A 25,664-nucleotide genomic window follows, 5' to 3' on the forward strand; every position below is an offset into this window, starting at 1 on the left:
TCCCAAAGTTTTTCAGATTTCTTAAGGGTTTCTACGATCTAATGCAGTAGAGAGTATAAACACTACTTGTCTTCCTTATGGGCACAAAAAGCAGAAAGTAGATTCTAAGATGAAGACATGTTTTAAGGTAGGGTTTACGTTTTGGTTTGGTTAATATTGGGGTATGGGTTAGGCAAGTAGTAACTATGGTTAGAGTAAGTCTCCAGGAAATTAATGTAAGTCAACGTAATGTGTGCGTGTCCAGTGTGAGCATGTGTGTGAGTGTGTGTGTCCTGGTGGTTCTATACACTCTATATAGTCTAGTCAGATGACAATGAAAAAGAAAAGCACCAAATTCAGATAATGTATGTAATACTTTTTATTTTTTTCAAGACAAAATGGCTGAGTGAAGAGAATAATGCAGACAACAGCTGAAAATAGAGTGGCATCTCCGCAACTGAAAAACAACAACAAAATCTGTAAGTCGAGCAACAACTCATAAAGGTTGGTCAATGACCTTTGGTCATCAAACAGAGTAATTAAGCCATCACAATTCATCAGGAGGGAGGAAAAATGAACTGATTTGTTTTGCAGTGACTCTGTTCTGAACAGAGCGTGTGTATGCGTGTGTGTGTATAGTCATAATAAATAATGTCGACCAATGCCACAGGTCAACTTCAAGTTCAGTTCAGAACAAATAGCTTGAGAGTAAATACAGAACACAGGATGAAATCAGGCTGAAAACTTAAATGTACCTCAAAACCATCAGCAATGATAACATGTACCAAACGTTATTCTTTCTATGATTTCAGTTATATTTAGAATATGCCTTGCATATGACATGTACCATATTTAAATTATAAAGCACCATGGTTCATTTGGCAATGATGAAACAAAATTTAAAATAACAAAAAAAAGAACTGTAGCAAAAAAAAAGGAAAAAAATAACGCTTTTCAGATTGATGTTGGATTGATTGCATATGACAAAAGGTCTTTTTCAAAAATGGCTGGAATGTTATCAGGTGGTACATGTTCAAGGACAGTAAAAAGTTGGCTACCGAGAAAACCCAACAATAGCTTGTATTACTGCATATAAAATGGCAGGAGAGAAAAATATATAAAACAAACTAAAAAGATATGTACAACCACCTGTTTTAACCTCATTGTGGTCACTCCAGCGGGACTGCCTGAAAAGGCCATCATATGACCTCTCACCCTCGGGGGACACCACAACATTTCAATTTTCAAAAACATACTTATTTTCAAGCATACAAATTATTCACACTATATTATCCTGCCAAATTAAGAAAATATACGGTGGCAGCTTGTTGGGATTTTTTTCACTACAGAAAAAAGGGGTACATTGAAACCTTTAAAGAGTACAGGCAAAACAGTTAAAAATACAGGCTCCAACATAAATACTATAAGTGCCTACACTAAGTGAACATTAATTTCAAATACCATTCTAAATACAGGAAAAAAGTAGACCATAAATGTGTTTTGAACATAGGAACTTACATGAGTGTGCATTTTCCTATGTGTTTTAAGTTCTCTCTATATATTTATATATCATAAATCTCTCCCCAATGCAAATTTTTGTTCAACCTGAAGACTTGTGTATAGTAAAGGCAAAAAAGATGAGAAACATGTTCGTCACAAGTCATTACATAGTGATCAAGTGCCGGATGTCAGCAAGACAGAAAAAGAAAATAAGATTCTCCACTAAAGATATTGAAGTGTTACTTAAAAACAATCAACAACATGGTTTGCTTATCTTTTTTAAATCAAATCTGTAGAATTTTTTATCTTTCTGTAATGAGCAGTACATTTCTATAGTTGGTATGAAGCAGGATATTTCTATGGCGGTTCCTGCATTGATACCCCAGAGAGCCAAACTAATTCAGTTCTCAGGAGGAGACATGGCTGACAACAGTTTCTAGTTCAACCCTCTTCTTTTTTTTCTTTTTCATTTTTCCTTAATGCAGAGCAATGACACCACACTAATCTGACAGCATAAGAGCAAGTTTTCCCTTGAGCGTCCGACTGTAAACTGGGAAAATTGAACAGTGCATGTATTTAGTCCCAGATCTGAAATCTGGTCCTTGTTTTATACTCAACAACTGTACCTTCGATTAGAGAGACAGATACAGAATCCAAGGCAGAGTGACAAGTGCTATATAAACAATGACAGGGGGATGGAGATTAAGATACGACTACCACGATGAGGTCTAGAGCATGTCAACTCACTAGAACGCAAAATGTGTACATTTTATTCTTAAAAACTTGCGTGGATAGGGGTAATTTGTGGAAAAAAACTTTTCTTTTTTTTTTGCTAAATCCAAATTCTTGACTTCTGATTTGAACGTTTCATTTAAGATCATTTCCCAACGTGAGTAAATTTAAAAAAAGTTTTTCAGATTACTTAAGGGTTTCTACGATCTAATGCAGTAGAGAGTATAAACACTATGAGGACATAAACATTTGAATTGTAGAGACACCTGGTCAAGCTACCCCCCACCCTCTACTCTGACCCTCCACCCACCCTTCACCCTCATACACCCAAACGAAATCCCCCCTAAACCGACCCAGTCTCGCCATCACCCAAAAATCTGTCTGGCTTAGAGCAACTAAAACCCACTCTGTGGTCTTCATGTGGCTGCTAGCTACACTGCCTGCCTGGCTGACACAGAAGGAAACATAATTCTGTGCTACTCACAAAGAAAACTGCAAACTTTTAATTTTTTCAAAGAAAAAAAAAACACTGGGAAATTAAGAGCTTTACGTTGGTAAAAACAACTCCCTCTCAGTATGGCACACATGTACCAGAAAATAAAAACACCTAAAACCAAAACTCTACACACCAAACTCCTACTCCTTTTTAGCATGTAACATGCCAGTAAACAGAATCATAATCTGGAGAATAACAATATACATGAGTCAGGCAGATAAATGATTTACCAGAGATACACATCTTTTTTTTGTTTGTTTTTTTGTTTTCTGTTTCAGCTGGTTCCTTATGCTCTGCTAAGTCACAAAACGACAGGGTCTTGCAGGTGCTTGATGCAAGTACCTGCTTATTCCATATGTGCACAAAAATGTCCTGTAATCTTCGATAGCTGAAACTCCGAGCTTATAGCAAAAAGGAGGATTAACTAATGCGGGTAAAATATCCAAGGCACTCATTGTTGTCATTTCACACCATATTGTTAATTTCATTGCTGTTTGTAAAAGAAATATTTAATAGCGCTAGTGCCTAGCATTTCATAGGCAGCCCAATTTTGTATATATATAACTCTTATCTCAATCTTGCATGGAAAGTCTTTCACAAAGATCCGTTTTAAGTGTGACCCTGCTTGTCTTGATGTTTTGATAATATGACACTGTCCACTATGTTCGAACACAAAACTGTACATGATATGTAAAACAGTATGTACTGTGTGCAGCATGGGTTCTCATAACTAATGTTTTTTTTTTATGTTGAAGAAATCAAAAGTATCAACAGCAACACATGTACAACCAAACCCACCAGCCGAGGACAATTTTCTCTCTAAGTAGCCAAAACACACCGAGCATGCTGTCCAGTTACAAAAAAATACAAAACGTGTAAATTATTGCACAATAGAAAGGCTCAAAAAGTTTTGCGTTTGATGCAATAGTATTGCCCCAATGATGGATCATGCATTCAGCTCTTTCCAGTCGGGGATTATAACAGGGCTGTACTGTGTACTGGTGTCTAACCCTGTTGTCCTTTCCCCTCACTTATCGGCTAGTTAGCCAGAGTCGCTTTTTAGCCAGAGGAGCTGAGAGAGAGAGAGTTGCCAGCATGCTGCTCTTTGCCTACTCAGTCTTAATATCATTAGAGAGAGGGCGGTCATTGTGCCACTTCTTCATGTGTTTCTCCAGAGTGCTGTATACACTGAAAGGCATGTGGCAGATTTCACATTTGTACACGTCCTTGCCCATCTGTCCGTGGGTCTTCATGTGGCGGGTGAGCTTTGAGCTCTGGGCGCACGCATAGCTGCACAGGTCACACTTGTAGGGCCGCTCTCCAGTGTGACTGCGTCGGTGCACTGTCAAGTTGCTGCAGTTCTTGAACACCTTGCCACAATATTCACAAGTGTCGCTGCGTCGGCCGTCCTTGGAGCTCGGCCTGCCGTTCCCGCTGCCGCCGTGGGGCGTGCTGGCCCCACTGCCGGTGCCGCTGCGTCCCGAGGGGGCCCGCTCCCCATCTAGCTCGCCGGGGGGAGTGGAGAAGCGCAGGCTTCCGTTCTCTGACGAGTGCTCAGATGAGGAGGCGAAGGGCGATTGTCTGGAGTCCCCACCTGTGAAGTTAATGAAGGGGTCCTTGAGTTGTCGTGAGGCAGCGTAGCCAGCTAGCCACTGGGAGTAGACATTCTCTGTGTTAGGGATGGTGGGTGTGGGGGGGTCAAGGTCCTTCTCCACCTTAATGCGCTTGGACAGGGGGCTGAGGGAGCCAGGGCTGACCCTTCCTCCCAGCAGCTTCCGGGACAAGCTGTCAATGGATATTGGTCCCACGCCGTTGATGGTAGTGGTGGTTCCATAATCTGCCCGGTCTGACTCCATGGCTGAATCCTCCTCACCAGGCTCCCGGGACAAGCTCCGGCGGCGTGGATGCAGGGCCTCACTGTTCTGGTGGTGGCGGGCCCCTTCTAGCCGCAGGCTGAAACGATAGTCATTCGTTGCCTCATCTTCTTCCACATCAGGCTTACTTTCAATTTCCTCCTCCTCCTCCTCTTCTTCTTCTTCTTCTTCTTCTTCCTCTTCCTCTTCCTCCTCTTCCTCTTCCTCCTCCTCCTCTTCCCCATTTTCAGGCATCAGACCATTGTTCTCACTCTTGAACTTGGCCACTACTGACTTGAGGGCATCCGTGGCACTGCCCATCAGCTCACTGGTTCCTGGTTCAGGAGAGCTGGCCGTCGAGCCATCATCTGACTTGGAACTAAGCACAGACGACTTGCTCTGACAGTGTGTCTTCATGTGTCGTTTCAGTTTGCTGGCCTGGGTGCAGGCATGGTTACAGAGGTGACACTTGAATGGCTTTTCCCCTGTGTGGCTACGCCGGTGAACAATTAAGTTGCTCTGGAACTTGAAGGTCTTCCCGCAAAACTCACAAGACTTTGCCTTGAGAGGTGTGCCCGGCTGCACTGCATTGGATACAGCATTCGGGGTGGAACGCGCACCAGAAGGTGACTGAGCGGTGGAGAGGGGAGGTGTCGCTGAAAACGGAGGCTTTGAACCTGGCTGGAATGGCTGCAGCAGCCGTTGCATAGCGTTGGGCCTGTTAGGAGAGAGAGGTGGGGAGGCCCCAGTGGCATTCCCAGCCAGCTCGCGTAGACGCCTCGAGAAGTCCATGCTGGGAGGGGGCTCTAATGGCACTGAGTTGAGCCTCATCACCCTGTCAAAGGCGCTGGGATGGTGGGTTGCCAGGGCCAAGTCATCAGGACTGAGGCGGTGGCGAGGTGGCGGGCTGAACAGTGGTGGGGTACGGGGGTAGCGACCCTCACGAGGTGTGGATGCTGATTCTCGGCCAGACCCAGAGCCCGGCATCCGCAGGAGGCTGTAAGGACTACCATCAGCTAAGTGGACAGCATGGAGGGGAGGCTGTGAGGAGGCACGGTCACCGCCCATCCCAGGAGCTGTCGCCACGCGGGGGGTGAAGGGGCTGCCTGGCTCGCTCTCCAGATAGATGCGGAAACCGTGGGTGTTTTGGGCGTGCTGGAGCAGGAACCAGGCACTGGTGAAGGGGTGCTTGCACGTGGTGCAGATGTAACTGCTGGGCTCATCTTTATCTATAAAAACAAGAGACACACAAAGAGAAAAATAATTTAGTCAACCAGATAAAATGATAAAGGGACATACGCAACAACTTAGTACTAAAACATATATTACACCATCATTATAGAATCATTTATTTAAATAAATAACATTTCTGAACTATTTCTAAGCATATCATATTATGATCCTGATCACAGCAATAGTAATTTCTAGAGGAAAAAAACAGCTTTTAAAGTTTGATTTAGTGTGACTGAATATCAACACTGTGAATTGCATTTTTAAAATTGTTACAAAATGATCACAAGCTGGACGATAGCTTAAAGATTAAATTTTACAATTTTAACAGAACCCATATTTCTCCCAGTGAGTGTGTGCTTAACAAAAGAATATATAAAAACAATAATGGGAAATATCTCAGGCAGCAAATACACAATTCACACAGTTGAAGAGACATAGGAATATTTCAAACAATAATTGACTTTCAATAGCACTTGCACGCTGACCTGAGTTTTGCCTGACAATGCACGCCTAATCTCATTAAACACACTCATCTCCCCTCCAATGCCTTGTTTACAGAATTAGCAAGGCTAAAGTGGGACATGTATCTGATGCTGCATATTAACGCTGAATACAAATAAGAGGTCACATGCTAATAAATTGTACCAGCGTTTATCACAAAAAACACACATCCACAGCTGGAAGAACCGAAGGAAAAAAATTATGCCTGTTTGTGTGTGGGTGGGAAAGCTTCTATGAAAATGCATTTCATGCATTACTTTTCTATTTCTGATATTTCATGCTTTATGGATTTATTTAAATCCTCTCAGGTGAAGAGAAAAGGAGAAGAAGGGGAAAGCAGAAGTGAGAGATATGCAAAATAAGAAGCATCCGCCACTTGCAAATGTGCTCCCTCTTTCATCTTTTGGCTGTCTTATCCTTTCTTCTCTTTTTTATTTTTCACTGGAGGGCATTTTTCTGAAGTCATTTGCAGACACTGAACCCACAACCACGGCCATACTGTGCAGGAGAGGGAGAACGAGTGAGCGGGAGGAAGGAAGACGGGGCCGAGGGTATTTGACTGCGACTATGAGCGATTCCTAAGATGGTGGATGGACAGTCTTGCATGTTTTAAGCCTGCTGTGGCTGAGATACAAAGGAGAGAAGAAGAGGCAGAGAGAGAAGACGGCTGCACGGAGAAAAGCATGATGTTGTGGATGGGAAATAGAGGGAACAGATAAGTGTTTAGTGCTTCCTTCTATCTCGTGTCCACGGCCACCGCGGCCCCCTCTGAACAATCTCACTTAAAGACCAGAACACGGCATAAAATGTGCACCCAATCAGACCTACACGCAAACCTTTTCCTCTTGACTGAAAAGAGTTGGAAGGGGGTATACTGGTAAATTATGGATCATTACAATCTGCTAAAATTACAGTTAATTGCTGCCACCTGCAAGGGGCTCTGACCCACTATGGAATTTTCCATCATAAAAAAGCCATTTGCCCATACACGTTTTTGCTCCCTCTCTCATAAGCACAAATAAAATGTGCCCATTACATTGGTTTGGCTATATGCATGTTTCCTGATTATGGCATGGTTTTTATGGCTTTAAATAGAAAGCACCATAACGCTTGTAAAACGGTTGTAATAACCTGGCTTTTCCGGCTCTTTTCTCTTTGATTTGCTGCCTATACACACTTCCCTCCCATGATGTGTGAGTGGACCGTGTATATGCATGAGGAGGAAAAATGAATTTTCTGTTGTTTGTGAAGGACGAGATAGGGAGTGCAGGACGGGGGGGTGGGTGAGCTTGAATGTCGTCTTCTCCTCCTAAGACGTCCGTCCAAGGAAAGAAAGCAGCGAGAAATGAAGTAAGGAGATATAGGGGGGAAAAGGAAGGGAGTGAAGGAGGGAAAGAAGTGTGGCGTGAAGGGGACATCCCTAATGACAACCCACTCCGTTTCTGAAGGACACAAGAGCCTCAACACAGCTTTTTAAAGGCACTAGTCAATGCACATTCTTATTTATCAAGAATAGTGTGTCTCGTGCTATGCAATCAGCAGCCCATCCATGGGCATCTGACAGTGCACAAGCCAGAAGCAGCGATGATAATTGTTATTCCCGTGCTGGCATGTGGACAGATTGATGGGCATCAAAAAGCCAGACAACGACAGATTCACAACGACAGATACCTAAATAAGTCCACTATTGTTCTTAATAGCTGTCCTCAACGGGGTGGAAGGAGGTCTATTCAAACGGAGAAACAACATTCTGACAAGGCGTATCATGGCCTTGAATATTTCTTTGCCCCTATATAAGAGCAGAGAACTGAGTGAAAGGGAGGACGGATGATCTTATAAATAAGTCTGTCCTCTAATGGAATAAAAGAGAACTCCCTCTCGCTCTCTCCGTCTGTTTCTCTCCTTCCAGTAACTGTAAGTCTGTGGCGAGTTAGGGCCGGAGAGCAGGAGAGCTGGAGCTAATGCTGGATCTCCAGGTCCCTTTGAAATAGGATCAGCAGAGAGGAGAAATCACACTGACAACCCCTGAGCTGCCATTTCATGGCAGGGGCTGAAAGAGGGGACTTTGGGGGAAGAGAAGACGGAAAGCATGTATGAGAGAGAGAGAGAGAGAGAGAGAGAGAGAGAGAGAGAGGGGATCGGGAGCAGAAAAGTAGGAGAACGATAATCAAAAAAAAGCCATAGAGGCAGAGAACAGAGGAGAGATGTAGAACAGTCAAAGGAAGAGAGGGGAGGGGGACCGAGGGGGGGTGGGGGGGCATTGCGGTGTCTAACGGACATAGTGAGCTGCTATCAGGCACAGAATATGATCCAGGGCTCGCGCAAAAAGAACAAGACCAACTGACGCAAGGGCAGAGGGGAAATTATGGCGCCTTCGATGGCAGATACGGTCGCCTGTGAGCTGCCGACACCGTCTTCACGCCAGACAACAGTGTTGACCATACAAAGCAACACACACAAACAGATCGGGCAGACTGACGCTCCACAGACATTTCACTCATGCAGATTGCTCTATTGTTAGTGACCCCACCCCCAAAACCCAGTCTCACACGATCTGCCTCAATCTCCACAGACACACACACACACACACACAGACACACACACACACACACATACACAAGCACACAAACAGTGACCATGCCACCCCGTCTCGTCATTATCCTATTAGGCCAAACATAGCCAGAAACACAAACAAACAAAACAACAGACGCTGAGACAACCACGACCATTATTGACGCATGAAGGGAAAAATCTCTCAGCGTCCGTCTCGTTCATCACTTCATCTCTGGATCAAGCCCACCAATTATCAGCCTGCTCCATCAAACTTTCTCTACATTTAAAAGTTACCGGACTTGGCTTGACCGCCAATCTTCCATGATTTTCTTTCTTTTGTCCTTGACCAACCCTGATGGCGGACTCAGGCCATCCTGATGGGACCACGCAGCTCTCACTGATATTGGTCATTTAGCTAATGGAACAACGAGCTAACAGGATTAGCTTGCAGGGCCTTCCAAACGGAGAAGGAGGAAGAGGAGGAGGAGGAGGAAGCCACCGAGACAGAAGACAGTGTGTCCCAAAGTTATCAGTCGGCCAGGCTCGGGAGCACTCACACACACCTGAAAAGTGATTATGCTAATAGTAGGTCTTTGCCAATATTCATAAGTGTTTATAGGTGTTGGAGTGAGTGCCTCGGGAAGACGGATTGTTGTCAATACAGTGCCTCTTAAGAGTGCCTCAGCCATAACTGGCGTTAATGTGATTACCACTCTGTTTATGTCATTAGGGTATTCACAGTCAGGGATTGGACAGGGGTGAAGGGTGAGGCAGAGGGAGAAGGTGGTGGGGGATGGCAGAGGCTCCCATTAGAGCTTTTCTTCACTGGCTTGCTTGGCTTTATAAATTCACCTCTTGGATGCATGACTTTCATCTGACTTAGCCGGCAAGGCTTTGTGGGAAAAAACTTTGCTGTAATTATTCACGTCCTTTCATATTTTGGGTATTGCGAGGGGGGGTGTCTCATCCATGTTATCACCAGAAAGATGCTCTCGATCCTTGACGTCCTCCACCTAACTTCTCTGTCTCTCTCTGTCTCTCTGTGTTTCTCTGTCGCCGCCGCACACACGCACACACGCACACAACTGGGTTCATACACTCGCCTCTTTGTCCGGGGTGCACGAGCCACTGGCCAGAGACAAAAGGCTTGTTTGACCAACACTTGTTCCTGAGACAAAGTAGGATACAGGAAATACGATTTGTCAAGCCAAAAGCCAGCCAGGGAATATAACCAGGGCCTGTGCCACTGGCCGAGAAGCTGACCACTGAACTCATCACACATGGTAGGACAGAAAACAAGAGAAGAGGGTGTAGTATAGGTAGTGAGAAAAAGAGAAAATGGAGAGCTAAAGATAGGAAACGAGAGAAGTAAGAGGGGAGAAGAAAACCTATAGCTGGTATCAGCAAGTAAAGGGTGGGGGGGGTCCTCCGGATAAAGATGCAGGGTTCTCCTTAAGGGTCTGTGCCCAGTATAAAGTAAACTGCTGGCTGTGGCTTTGTCTCCAGTCAGACTTTCACACTTCTTACCTTTCCTATCCCCCTCTCCTTCTCCTGAAAGTTGATAAGAGCAACAGTGGAATTAAGGCGTCTCTAAGACACTAAGAAACCATTATGGACAGATGGCTGCCACACCGAGGGCAATGAATGCATGCACCGCACAATAGACAAATGCGTGTGTGTGTCTCTGTGCGTGTGGGGTAGTCGGTGTGTTTTTCCATACACGTGTTGTAGTGTGATGGTTTCTTCAATGGGCATGTTCATTTGCATGTTTGTGTGAGCGTGTGAGAGTGTGATATATATTTGAATGTAATACACTTGCCACAATCATTTTAAAATTTGAATTGCTCTACGTTGTCCTAATCCCTGCGTAACCTTACTCCCTTTGATCTTTTCTCGGTTGACCTGTATTTGAACTGACCGTCCACCCACCCATCCATCCTTCCGTCCATCTCTCTATTCCTCCACCTATCCATCCGTTCATCCATCCCCACTAAGCCCAGCTGGACAGCTTCGTGCCTGGGTGCGGCTTGGTCCAGCAGACCTCATAATAGGCTGGGCCAGGAGCGTCTCTGCTGCAGATCATTATTTGCTCTCTGCTTACCAGCGACGATGGGAGGCCGCACTCACTTGTTTCTCATCCTAGCTCTAATGGTACGGTGAAAGGACCTCTGGGGTTCTAAGCCTAACCAGTCTAATTAAATGGACCATCGCTTATTTAAGCATCCGCAGAGATTATTTATTGAGTTGGGATCCGCTTCGCAGGATCAAACCGCCGTCAACAAAAGCCAACGCTCAGTGGAGTAGGTATTAAATAAAGGAGTGGAATCAAAGCTGCAAACTGCCAAGTGTCAGTTTAAGCACACATATCCAGGTACATAAGAAGACTTAATCAAGCAGGAGTATTTTTGGACTCGGGCAATATCCCAGATGGGCAAGGAGGCTCTGAGCACTTCAGAGGGGAAAAGTGAAAACTGTTCTGTCAAAGGAAAGATACGTCTCAATAAACTGCAGCTTAGGGGGGGAGGAGAGAGGAGTAAAATAGGCTAATGAGGAATATATCAGAAAATAGTAAAATTCAGTACAATGGAACAGAATGTGGGTTATTTTGACTTCACTATACGGCATTCAGATGAGAGCATGTGCTGTCTTTCCTTACAAGCATCATCCCTGTTTGAAGTGCACAGACAAGATAGCCTACGTGAGACATGAGGCCAGCAGCCCGAGCTTCGCTATCTCTGCATAGCTCAGCTTATGACAGGCTGGCGTCCCTGCAGAAAGGATGGAGGGGGACCGGGGAGGTCGAATAGCTGCACATTTCTGCATAAATCTCCAGATAGATAGCATCAGGAGGAGAGGAACAGGGGAGAGGGGCACGCAAGCAGCGAGGGATGATAAGGCCCCCGGGGCAGGGCATTCGACACTGTCAAAACTGTTTCGTCTCCGGCTATTGGACGAGTGGAGCGCGTTATGAGCCTGCATACCATTTGCCGGGACGCGATTCGGCTTCACCGGAGCATACAGGGCTCTGTATCTGACCTCCACACCCCCCTCCCCTCCTCCCCGGTCTTCATAGACATGCAGGGAGATGGACAGAGCAGCACAAACACTGCATGGGAAAGACTGCAGTGAATTGAAGTGAACACACTGCAGTCACATTACGGCCCAACATGGAAAAACAGCTGATTATCAGGATGCACAACAATCACAAGATGCCGCTGGTTTAAGATGTGTTGCATTGTGTATTTCACTCAGTAATAAGACTGAAACTTAACAAGACAATCGCTAAATGTCTAAAAACAAGGGTTTAAAAACAGCCTGAACAAAACTGATCAGCTCCTCTGCACGATAGATATTTAACATATGCTCTTTAGTAATATCAGTAAACAAAAACTGCATTATGGGATGTTAACAAGACTGATATTTACCAGGATTCTTATTTATCTCTCGCTTGTATGCAAGACCACCGTACAAAGATATAAGGAGGAGGATAAGGGAGCTGACAGATGTTTTGATTTGTCTTTGTTGCGGTTTCATTTGTTTTTTATCTACACACTACTGAAGAACAAGAATATTTTGCTTTTATGTACTTCATTTATTCAAAAAAAAATCAATTGTTGCACTCTGCCCTCCCCTCCTTCTATCAAGTACAAATTAACTCTCTTTCTCAAAGACACTCCCTTTCTCTTCTTGTAAACATGACTGAACTTTTTAAAGGATGTTCTGGACCATGAAGTGTGACACAAATGTATTCATTCTCTTTTACTTTGATTTTCTAATGCTTTTAAAAACCAAGGACTTTCTCTTCCAGGGAAATGGTCTCATTATCTCCACCAAAAAGGTAATGTTTTCACCCCTGTCTGTTTCTTGGTTGGATGGTTTGTTTGTTTGCAAGATTACACAAAAATAACAGAACAGATATCCATTAAACCTGGTGTTGAGGAGAAAGAGAGTGAGTGAGAGATAAAAGACAAGGAAAGTTGAAGAGTGGGCAGTGAGGGAGAGTATAGAGACTTCACCTGATCTACAAGCACAGACCTGCAGTCAGGCTATTTGAGCTGAGAGAAGTCCAGGTACACACACACGCACACACACACACACACACACACACACACACACAAAGGGAGAAAGAGAGAGAGAGAGAGAGAGTCTGGACTGAGTAAACCCTTCCGTGTGTGGAGGATAGAGTCATTCTCTCGCCCTCCTGCCTGCACGCTCCTTTGTCACTCCTCCCTCCATCGTGCCATTTCCTTAACACACTCTGATGACAGAATTGAGGGAAGGTTGAAGTGGATCTGTTATTCCACAATCACACAACAGAGGCTCCCAACATCTTTATTTTCCTTAACTCAAGTGGATGCTACCTTTGGCTGTAAATAATAATAAAAAAAACACCTGTGCCATAAACCTCTCATCCTCTCCACCCACTCATTTAGTGACGGGCAGATCTCAAAATCCATCCATCAGACCAGTGTGTGCAAGTCTGTTTTTTTTCTCCTCCTACCTTTTTTTGCCTGCGGTGTTCTGTCACTGTGAATAATGTTTCCAGAGAAGCTGAGATGAATAGTATATGGGCGAAGGAAAAATGAGAGACGAGGCGAAACAGGCAAAGATACTCATCGTTGTCTAAATCTCTGTGGTACGGCAGCGCGGAAGGAGCGGGTCGAGGGCCTGAGCTTCTCGGGGTTCTAGATGCACTTGAAAACAACACATCTTCATGCCCTGGTGCTGAAGCGGAGGTGGAGAACTGTTAGGGAAACGCTAAGTTACCACGACTGCTGACCTCAGTTGTTTGTTACACTCGCAGTAGGCCCAGAAGCTCTTGAGCATGGGTCATCATTTAGATACCAGTGAACAAGGGCTGTTTTAAACATGCAGTTATTTTTCACCCTGTCCTACCACCTCGGGGTGAGAGGACCAGGGCATGTGAGCTCGGGCCAACCATAGCAGCTCGTTATGCATACGAGCCTTAAGGCATTGTGGGGGGACATGGCACTTTAGAACAAGAGGACCAGTGTGTTGGAGTGTCCCGTGGCCCGGAGCTGTGGAGGCTGAGGGTTTAACACGCGTCCCATCTGGTGTGTGTGACTGTGCACACGGTGGTCGAGTGGTTAAGGAAGCATCAATAGCCGGACTCTTTAGATCGAGGGGTATCTCAGGTCAGCTTGCGAATCCATTTTCCTCGTAGAAGTGGCAAACAGAAAGAGTTATGCATGCCCATGTGGTGACCTCAGTTCTGATGTGTGGACTTTGGTTCGGTGTCTTTTTTTTTGTGAACCAAGTTTATATCCAAAGATTTCAAGTTCACTGATCCCGTAATAAGGACATGGCCCCAAACAGTGGGACATCAATGCTTGAACTATCCACTCATCCAGCCCTCCATTTCCTCTTCCATTATTAATTCATCAAGGAGAAAATAGTGCTGGGCCACTTCTCAACCCAGGCACTTTCCAAATCCTGATTAAAATTGCAAAATGGCCTCCTGTTCAGCCTTATTTCAGCCCCTTGAAGACACAGAGCTGAACAGCGTGGTTCCAGAAGTAAAAAAAAATCCCCGGCACATTTATGACATGTTGTTTCGGACAAATACCCCATTCGAACGGTTGTCAAACAAAATGAGTCACGATTGAATTGTACATTGCAGGGCACAGTATTCCTTCCAAGTGGAACAGGCCTGTGCTGTACACGCAGAAGAAAATACTACAGGGCTAGAACGGGGTGAAGGCAGCCAGCTAATACCAACATGTAATGTTTACCATCAATAGCAGCCCATAAGATGGATTGGCCATATGCTTGGCAATGTCAGGCCACGCTCCACACAATTCTTCATCTCCGAGCCTCGCTGTACCAGATTCCTGCTCGCTAATTGAAGACATGTGGTCCGATCAGCCACCATAGCGACGCATGAGAGGCAGATAAAATGGTGGACATTAGGACCTTGTGCTGAGTCACCCAGGCTACTAGGAGACAAAATCTGCATATGTATCAGGGATACGTTTAACTCGGTGGCACTATAAATCCTTGTACGTATCATTTGAAATTATATTTAACACAGTGACCTGTGTCGTTTCAGTTTCATGTGGTGCGTGCACACTCACACACACACACACACACACACACACACACTGTCACTGGCCTGTTAAAAATACAGCATTTGGACCCTTCCGCTTATTCTCCCTGGAGGTGTGTCAGGAACATGCATAGGTCCAAGCAGTAGTGAGCGTGATATTAATTAAGGTAGCCAACCTGTAGGTTCCTTTGTGCCCAGCTGTAGAGCATAAATCAGGCTTTTAACGAGGCTAGGGCCCTAAGATCTCAAACCGTGCTGGAATGCTACCTGCACAGCCGTGCCAAAAATCTGTCTGGGTCTAGGGCTCCTATAGATCACTATGTTTAAAGGGGGGCTATAGCGACCTACCCTGGGGAGGGAGGGAAGGAGGGAGGGCAGAGCAGAGGAGCAGAAAAGGAGGGTGGCAAAAGGGGGGCATGAGCTATTTCTATTGGGTCATCAGGTTTAAGTAAACATGTGTGGCGTCTGTGTGTAAGCGTGCATATGTGCTACAGCACAACAAAATCCTCCTGTTTCTTATTAAGATGCAGTGTTAAAAGCAAGGGCAAATAACAAGAAACAGAGCTAATAGGAGACAGCTTGATAACTTAAGACAGAGCAGGAGGGTTAACAGGTACAAACTTCTCCAGTGGATCAGCAAAGGTCAAGGAATCATCAGCAAAAGGGCAATAATAATAAATTCGTCAAAGATATTGCTGGTAAATGTCTGAGTGAAAGTTAAACGAGTTTGCAGACTTGAGAAAGAGTTGACTAGCAGGATGTGTGGAGAAAGCCAGTTTTGCTTATAAGTGACAGAAGGATTTATGCTACAGACAGCTGCAGGACATGCAGGACAAACCAATGTACAGACTGACTGACTGACTGGCGGAATGGTTCAGCTCCAAGCCACCGTTTCTGCACAGAGAGGGTCCATGAACTCAGACATTCCACAACAGGCAGTGGCAAGACTTACTGACACACACGTACACAGATACACTGAAGATGATGGATAAACGCACATGCTTGACACTCACTAGAACGTAATGTGCAACTGCTTGAATGGGCCAGAACAGTGCTAAAAGAATTTGTATTATACAGGAGTTTATTTTCATGTGCATTAAACAGTACAGCAGCACAGCCATGCAATGCGATGCAATGCCTGCACTCCTGGAGAGCTTATACCAGCTTACCAACCGTACCCTAATAAGTCAGTGTGAAAGTCAGGAAATTTGGATTAATGGCTGATCAGGGGACGAGTAGAGCTGGTTTCTCAGACTGCACTCGCCGCACCACCTGAGATTTATGGGCCAGATGTTTGTGCTATTGCTTCTCTAACGGACTGTAAAACTTCATTTACAGGAGGCAGCAACGGCGTCTCTACGTGAAGCAACATGCCGAAATCTTGCCGCGCTGATGCAAACGTCAAAATCCAAATAAATAAAAGAATGTTATTAACAAACAGCTACCACTATTGGGAATTTCTCATGCGCTCCGCTGCGGTTTCTCTGTCCCTTTTGACTTTCTCTTTGTCGTGTCACTTAGACAATGACAGCCCTGACAGGAATGTCGCTCCACTCCCTGCCAACGTGAAGTCAGGTTCTCAAGATCCACCCTGTCATTTTGAGAGGGGCTGACAACCTCTGACTGACGCGGGGGGTTGCGGGGGGCATTGACCCCGGTGAACTGCTTGTGTTGCTTTCCCAGAAATGAACTTTGTGAATTTGCGCAAGGTCAAACTGTACAGATCCTATATGCTCCTTCCATACATGTCCAGCTGATATGGTGCACGCCTACAGAAAACAACAAGAGGAGGGGAGAACAACCTAATCTGATTAGTATCTCATGTACCTTTGACACCGCCGTATACATACATATGGACATAAAAAGACATGCATGATCTTAACACATATGGCCCTCTATTGCTCTCGTCCAGTCTCATCACATGTTGCAGTTCATGAAAGAAATGATGAAAAGAGGAATTAAGTGCAGTGAGAAAAAAAGGATATTGGCTGAAGAGGAAGGGTTGGAGTTGAAGGGTGTCAGGAATGGGGCTAAAAAGCTGTGCAGCGGAGAAGATGGGGAAAAACAAAAGAGTGGTGGACAGCCTTACACTGCAGCACCCATTCTAGATTACATTAGTGGCAGCTGCTTCCTTTGTGTGGTTTTATGGCCTGGCCCCAAGAAAAAGCTGCTAAAATTTCATTTAATCTGCAGCAGAAACTCAAGTGTCTGTCAGCCACTCAAACACAGGGGCCTAAAAGCACCGTGCTCTCAGATATCTGAGGCAAAATAACGCTAATAATATCTCTCTGCGTGGCCGTACTGGGCAGACATTTTGTGTAACCAAAGAGGGCCCGCCTGTGCCGCCGGTGCATGGGAAACTGGCCCTCTCTCGCAGTCCAGGGGCAGGACTTTAATGGCCAGTGAGGGAGCCAGACAACGTCCCCCTTCTTTCCCTCCCTCTCTCCCCCCTTTATCTGCACCTCCTGTTCATCCTTCCAAGTCATTAGCTTATGTTAATCGCTAAAACTACCAAGAGTGACCCCCAATTTCATTTAGTATGCCACTACACTTAACAGCAGATGACAACGCAGCTGTTACAGCCGATTTATTAAGGTAAAATAAGACTGAGCCTGTATTTTGTGCTAATTTGAATTAGCTGCCAACAGCGCAAGCTATCAGATAAAATCAACAAAAAAAATCAATTTATCTCTGTTAAAAAAAAAGATTTCAATGATCATTAATTAAAAAATCGATGTCTCCATATTCACCAGTCTTCCGTCCATTTTCTCCTTTTCTTGAAGGCAATAACTTTTTTAAGAAAAATATCAAAACCCTGAACACTATGTACAAAGCTTTGCCAAATTATTTTAACAAAGCTTTAGATAAAATCCCCACAGTCTTATAGAATCTGATATAATTTAACAAGTCAAGTGCAAAATCCCAGAAGTGGAAATGGTCCAACTGATTCTATCTTTCAGTCGCCGACCTAATATCCTGATCCTAGATACTGAAAAGTGTGAAAACACAAAAAGCCCAACAACAGTTTGCAGGCTGCTGGGATGGAGTTTTGACAGCAGTGGCAACTGACAGAAAGCAGCAGTACACACAGCGGTTAGAGGCGGCTTCCTTCCTGGGCTTTGGGTTCACAAAGCGACATGTCCACATACGTCCATACTCATTTTGTTCAGATACACCGAGAGGAAGGAGGGGTGATGCAAAAGGCCCCTTTCCTTCGACCTCCCGGATCAAAAAAGTTGACAGGAGTGAGGAGAGCTATGGGCATGGGGGGGAAGGGGGGGAGAAAAGGTGAACTGAGCTGATAGAGGAAGAGGCCCTTTACGCAGAGATGTAGACAGAGGGAATTGAACACTGTGCATTCAGAAAAGATCTGCTCTCCCTCTGTTTGAATGGGGCAGATCACGGAAAGGGAGATTGTGACTTCACTGTTTCACCTGCTCATCCCCTCAGGTTTGGCCCAGGATTAAGAGACTGGCCCCACTGTGTGAGGATGATGACGATGAAGCACGGTCACCAGATACATGGACAGAGTCATGAGATTTTCTCTCACGCTCTAAAATGATGGAAATGCCAAATCTGGTTGTGGCACTTGTTGAGCATCCTTACTTAATGACACTTTGAAAAAGGCAAAAAAGGTTATGAGAGGTGGTTGGATCTTTGAGTTTTACTACATATTATTAAAGCTACCTCTTCTGGTTAGAATGGAGGTAATGTATTTGAACATTGGCAACACATGCCATCAGGGTTAGGGTTAGGAATTAAAAGCTTTGTCATGATTAGTGAATGTGGTTTATTGAATTTTTTTGGCAATGAACTCGATGTCAGCAAACATTTGAAGGGTGTAAGTGAACTTTAAAGACTATTCAATTTCAATTACCAAGAGAAGATAGCTAGCACAATGTCTGTTGGTTATATGAAGTTGCAACCAGCAGGAAATTTGCTTAGCTTAGAATAGAAACTTGCACAGTTCAAATGTGAAATAAAATTATACATGCCAGTGGACATTCACCCTTTTTTTATGTAATACAGTGTTTAGGCACGAAAGGGAATTAAAAGAAGAAGGGAGGAAGAAAGAAAATAACGATAGAGGAAAAGCAACACAGAAGCACAAATGAGTGCTAATGAAGACGTAGCAAGCTGTAGAGGAGGGAAGGCGGAAGAGATGGGCGAGGGCAAATTAACCTTTTTAATTGGAGAGTGGTAGCCCTCTTTGGACCCTGCAGTTGGATGCAGAGTGCTGACAGATGATGAGAGGGAAATGGCAGGCCTATTACAGGCAATCTGGCCCCACAACTTGGCAGACCACAGCAATACTAGAGCCTTGGGAGAACAGGGCATGTCCAGCATGGAAAGCACTCCTCTGCCAGCGAGCGGTCTGGCAGAGGAGCGCTTTCCTCAATAAACTTGGCACTTTGAACTATGGGGTAAAGGGTTGTCATAAAGAAGTCTGGTTTCTAGTCTGATAACAAAATACTACCTGGTCAAAAAGAACGGAGACGGGGAGGGAGAGGGAGGGAACCAGTCTGACAGGTATATGACCAGGGAGGGGCCAGGGAGGGAGGGAGGGAGGCGTGAGGGTGAGGAAATGCACACTGAAACTCACACACACACCTTTCAGGTTCATATGATATGTACCCATGCACACACACCCTGTGTCCTGTTTTATATCCAAAGCATCTGCCCTGGTGTTCACCAAGGAGCCTGGAAGAAAAAGACATCAGAGATGACTTCCTGTCTGTCTGTGTGTCTATGTGTCGGTGCGCAAGAGCTGTATTTATGTCTCGGGATACAAGAAAAACAAACATCAAGGTCAGAGGAGCTGGAGTCTGTCCAAGCGATAGATATGCCCTCTCAGAACAGGGCAGCCTGTTTTAACATACGGCCTCAGAGGGACACCAGGACGTAGACAGGACCCAGGATTCTCTTATTGAGTATCGGAGCCCTCACACTCTTAGGTCGGGGATAAATTTGCTCTAAACTATGCGTACTTATCATGGCTGCCTCACATATCCTGGGTCTGTTTGGTGCGTTGTTAATTACCGAAAATTTACGAGACGCATATGCAAGACGCAATACCCTCATAAAGCTCGGGGCAGCAGCGAGTTCTTGACAGGGTCAGTGGGCAACCTCATCAGCGACAGATCCGGCAGAGCCCGTTTGGCAGCACGATAGGTCTTGTCGCTTTTTCTGTCTTGATCTTAACATTAGCCAAATATTGAGTTTATGTTTACCGCAACCAAATCTCGAGTCCTGTGGTGTGCCCTCCATTGGAATCCTCCAGTAACACACACACTGCTTAAGCAAGTGCGTGAACAACAAAGTGCAAGATTCAGCCTGTTGCCAACATGTACACATACCCAAAGACCTGGCCCCTGACATCTAAAAGACAATTGTAAATCCTTCACAATGCAAAAAGATCTTAATATCAAATATGACTTCCTTTGCAAGTACATATCCTGGAGCAAAGTCTCTGTCACAGCCACCTAATTACCAGTCCCACTGTCCAGAAGACAGTTGAGATAACCATAATCCTGACGCCTGTCTTTAATACTGACCCCAATAGCCAGACATCTATGGACATCTCTACAGTAGGTCAACAGCGCACAGACAAAGAATCACCAAGCCCTACCTCTGAGACCCCCTCATCCCCTTTCCATCCCTCCTTTTAGTCTATCTATCTCTCCTTTTGTCTGACTGCCTTGCATTATGTCTTCTAATGCATCTAGAACAAGGCACAGACAACACACTGTGCTGCTTTGAATTTCACTATGAAAACCCATTGAGGAGATGATATATTAAATTGTGTGAATCTCACTTTCTTTATATATATGTCCACGAGTAAGTGCAAACACACACGCACACACACACACACGCACACACGCACACACACACACAATGTTCCTCCATCAGCATCCTCTCACAGCATCTCATGCACACACACTCTCGCTTGCAAATTTCTCCCTCACTCTCTCCGTCATTGTATCCATAAACACACACACAATACACACACACACACGCACACACACACACACCAGACACATGGCCGAAGAGAGCAGACTACCATCTGGGAGCAGTGGCCGGCTTTGTCTGGGGGGGGGGTGAAAACACCACCACGACCCCCCCCCCCTTTAAACCCACACACACACACACACACACACACACACAGACACAAATAAACTATACACAACCCTTGCAATGGCCCCCATCGCCCTCCCTATCCAACTGCTCTAAGTGTGAGAGCTCTTCTCATACAATCTGCGCATATACATATGCAAATTTGCAGGGGGGCATTATAAAAACAGCCATCATCACACATACGCACACACACACACACACACACACACGCACACACACACACACACACAAACACACAAGCGGGATATTTAGTTGGCTTAGGCACCCATGAGTTCTGGAAAAGAAAACACATTTCTGAGAAATAGAGCAAGAGCGAGAATCGCTAGAAGAAAGAAGGAAGATGAAACGAAGAACCTTCTTTATAAATAACAAATTAATGTGAGCATGTGTGAAATACATGCAAATGGGATTGCATGCATTTACATGGAGACCCACATAAACACATGCGCACACAGACACGCAAACATACATTAACCATGTTTGCCCTGCAGCATGCATGGGCTGAATTCATACATAAGATCCCAGTCTGTCAATTGACACAAGATCTAACACAATTGCCGTTCCACATCACATAAGACTGAGCATGCAACGCCGAGTTTGGGTACTTGACAACTCACATGTCAGTGGACCAATGACGACATTATATAAATATACGCAATTATCAACATACCAACATTTAAAGAATGAATCTAATGGTATAAAGATATGAGGTATGAGCCAAGTTCTTTGACTGCACTTGAAGTCTTTAGTGTATATTAATCACAATCAAATAACACAAGGACAGTCAAAGGCAGGGTCAGGTGGGAGAAAGATATTTACACCTCTTTTACACTTAATTAATTAAATAGGTTTTTATAGTTTGACTTTCTGTGTTTTTTCCCCCTGGTGATTCGTGCTCAACGTCAGAAACGTGTCCGAAACAGAGAAGCTGTCTCTGCTCCACGTCATGCCAGTGGTGTATTTTGTAGAAAACTATGTTAAAAATTGCAGTTGCAAGTTGTTCCTAAAGATTTCTTAACAATAAGTATCGAAAAAACATAATTATTTCTGTGCCAACGCCAGAAGTTGAATGTGCGTCATAACGTCACGCAGAAAAAGGACATTGTCAGCGTCTGGACTGCCAAAATAAAGAAGAAGAAATTCCCGCGTTCACCCAGGTGTCGTGTTTCCATCACTTCCCCACCCATGTCTATGCCAGTTGTATCCAGTCCTATTGCAGACAAAAGCCAGATGTTAGTGGGTGATGGTTGGTTTTTTGACCAGTGGAAAAAGGGGGCTATGAAGAGACAGAGAGAGCCACACACCTGCAAGGCTTGCTGGGAAGGTGACACCTAACCACATCCTCCTGCTCCCACTCATTCACTTCACGCCTTCACACTCAAATTTCCCACTTTATAACAAATCGCTTATCTCAAATCAGTACGTCATGTTCACATCGGCTTTAACCGCATTCACATTTTTACCCCGGAGACTGGGATTTGTTTTTCCTCGACTTTGTGACCATGTGCGTACCCCAAACTGTAAACATGAAATCATCAATCACAGAAACACTTTGATCAAGATGACGGACAAACGATAGCAGTAGCCTAAAGACGGACTCAAATTAATAGATTCTTCGGTCCGATAAACTCTTGGATTCCTCAGATGTTCGTGATGTGACAGCGCTTTCTGATCTGCCATCTTGAGGCAGGGTTTGTGTGCGAGCTGAAAGCATTTGAAGTGGAACGGCGAACAGCCTGCTCTCAAAACTCAAGGGACACATCCGAGTCGTAATTAGGAGAGGGAGCTGCGTCCATATTTTATGGCGTTCACAGACACAAACACATTTACAGACATGATTTCCATTACTGCCACATACATACGTGTACACATATGAAATATGGATCTGAGCGTATATACTTGCATGCCAAGTTGACACAGATAGAAGATTGCTTGCCCACAGAGTACAACAGTCCATTATGTACACGTTCCATATCAAGTTCTCTCCCCCAGTTTTCACCACTCTCATGTTTGCTGTAATGTTTTCAGTACACAATAGCCGCCGCGGTGTTAAGCTCATGTTGCCCCATCAAGCGGAGAGCACCAACAACAACCAAACACTTTTCCCTCCTCTTCCCACCCTGTTTACGACCGGATCCGTTCGTCTCTCACGTTGTTCCCACGCTCCCTCGCTTCTTTCTTCTCTCCTCTGCATTGTCCTGTGCCCCCAGGTTAGAGGTTCTCTCTGTTTCCTCCTCTAAAGCCAGGAAAACAGAAGAGGAGGACGAGAGGAGGCCATAGAAGTGGGAGAGAGAGGAAGAGGGAGAGAGAGAAAGAGAGGAGGGCCAGGCAACTAAGGCCTGTCCCTTAGCCTCCTTCGGCCTGGCTGGCTAACCGGTCTGAACTGGTTCTGACATAGGTGAACCAGAGACGTGTCCTCTTTCGCCACCGGACAAAGAAGGGTGGTGGCATTCCATCCACAGGCAGCAGGTACCAGGGACGTATGCATCCATGCATGTGAGTGTATGTACATGTATGTGTGTGTATGTGTGTGTGTGTCCCGAGACCTTTGAGGCCTGGACCATTGCCAAGTTCATCTGTTAATGGACAGCTACTAGGAGAGCTGCCCCATCCCCCCTCTCTCCCTCCGCTCTGTGTCTCCAGCAGCCGTGCCTGCTCACGACCCGCCCTTAACCTCCCCAACCCCCAGCCAGGCCTGCCCAGATACAGGCCCTCGCTCTCCCTCTCTCGCCTCCTCCTCCTCCACTCCCTTTCTTTCCCTTCCCCTGAAAGCTATATCATTCCCTTTCTTCTTCTCCTCCTCCTCCCCCTCCACCTCCTCCTCCTCCTCCTCCTTCCCCTCCACCTCCTCCTCCTCCGCCTCCTCCTCCTCCTCCTCCTCCTCCTCCTCCTTCACGCTGCCCCCCAACACTCTGTGCTTCTCCCATTCAAGATAAACAGAGTGCTTCAAGTTCAGGGGACACCCTGGGACCCTTTAACAAAGCCATCTATCATGCTGTCTGCCTGAGACTCCTTTGGCCATAGCAGACTCTGTTGCTGCTGCTGCTACATCTCTCTCCTGCTCTCTCTCTCTCTCTCTCTCTCTCTCTCTCTCTCTCTCTCCCTCTCTCTCGCTCCCTCTCAGTCTGTATGTGTGTGAGCGTGAACACACAGACTGGACACAGACCATCCGGCCAGGCTGCGAAACCCAGACCAGCAACTTTCTCGATCTGATCCCAAGCTGGACAATTTCCCCATTGTGTTCATTGCCCCTCCTGGCCCCTTCAAGACCAAGAGCAAAGTCAGAACCCCCCCCCCCCCCCTCCCTCCCTCCTCCTCTTCCTCCTCTTCCTCCTCCTCCTCTTCTGCCAACGCACCCCCTTCTCCTGTTAAAACGAGACAGACTTGCGGCACGAAGGCACGCCACCGAGTGAGGAACAGCACGCACACGTACAGGCCGCTTTCTCTCCACACCTCGGAGACGGACTCCGCTGACCCCGCTCCCGATTCCCCCTGAAGTCAAACTGTGGGACGATTAACCAAACTGTCAACAGCTTAATAGTGTGGGAATTAGAGACTGACAGTCAGGGCTACAAGCTGCGTAGAGGCTATGGAGATTCTCAACGTTACATGGGAGACAGGGAAAGAGCGAGAGAGAAGGTGAACAAACAGACAGAAGCCCCTTTCACACAAAGGATCCTGCAGCATTTATGGATTCAATTATACTAATTGAACTAATTGAGAATAAAGAATCAGAGTCAACTTTATGGTCAATCTGCTGCTGAGTTCTAACATGTTATACTGAGAGGTGTTTCTAATATTTATTCCAGTCCATTTACATAACTGAAGGTATATTAAATGAACAGTTCATTTTGCATTATTACCGTTTGTGTCATATTCTTAAAGGTTAGGGGAGGTACCTTTTTATATCTTGGGTGAACAGTGTGTTCTTTTGTGCAATGCACGCATGTGGCTTCATTACGCAAAGAAACAACAGCTCCAGGTCCTGTTCCAACCGAACACTGACCAGGAGTAGTTATAAGTTAAGGTGCACGGGGACAGAGAGAGAGACAGTGACAGTTTTCTGGCTAATCGGCTCATCAACTCCCGAAACCACCGTCTTACTCCTGGTAAGGGAGCGGGACCATGGAGGACTCGTGTCATCGTCACACACGCACACACACACACATTTTCCATCCCTCTTCCTGCCTCTTTCACTCCCGCTCTTCCTCCCGCTTTCATGCCACTCTCTCCGACAAACAGCCACAGCGGCGGCCCCAAAAGCCCAGCAGCTGCTGTCCTCTCCTGCCTGCTCCATAGAGTGGGACCAGTCTGCCGGTTTTAGTGTGCTAAATTATCCATTAGATGTTATCAAGTTGTAGCAGGGTGATGCCATTCTGCTAGGAGCCATTAATCTTTCATAAGTCCCAGGCACGGCGTGGATTGGGAGGCACTGCCAGAGCCTCCCTCCACCACCCACCCCTCCCTGCGCTCCACGAGCTGCACGCAAACTTGGACATGTACACACAGCGAGGCGGACATCCACGCACACACAGTCAACACACAGGCTGACGTAGATGCAGCCAGGTACATGCTCTTGCACTCAAGCTCCAGCAGAAACAACCCTGGACAGAGC

The 25,664-nt window shown here is 45.6% G+C and overlaps 1 protein-coding gene across 1 annotated transcript in view; it reads right to left on the reverse strand.

Annotated features, from left to right (window-relative positions):
- Positions 1-2,541: 2,541 nt before the first annotated feature.
- The window catches only part of LOC133953157 (B-cell lymphoma/leukemia 11A-like), a 33,156-nt gene continuing 10,033 nt past the window's right edge, over positions 2,542-25,664 (reverse strand). The window contains exon 3 of the mRNA XM_062386944.1: positions 2,542-5,789. Coding sequence (XP_062242928.1) covers positions 3,817-5,789 — 1,973 coding nt within the window. The 3' untranslated portion in view covers positions 2,542-3,816. The remainder of the gene's footprint in view (positions 5,790-25,664) is intronic.

Source organism: Platichthys flesus, chromosome 5, assembly GCF_949316205.1.
Source record: "Platichthys flesus chromosome 5, fPlaFle2.1, whole genome shotgun sequence".
Classification (NCBI taxonomy): Eukaryota; Metazoa; Chordata; class Actinopteri; order Pleuronectiformes; family Pleuronectidae; genus Platichthys; species Platichthys flesus.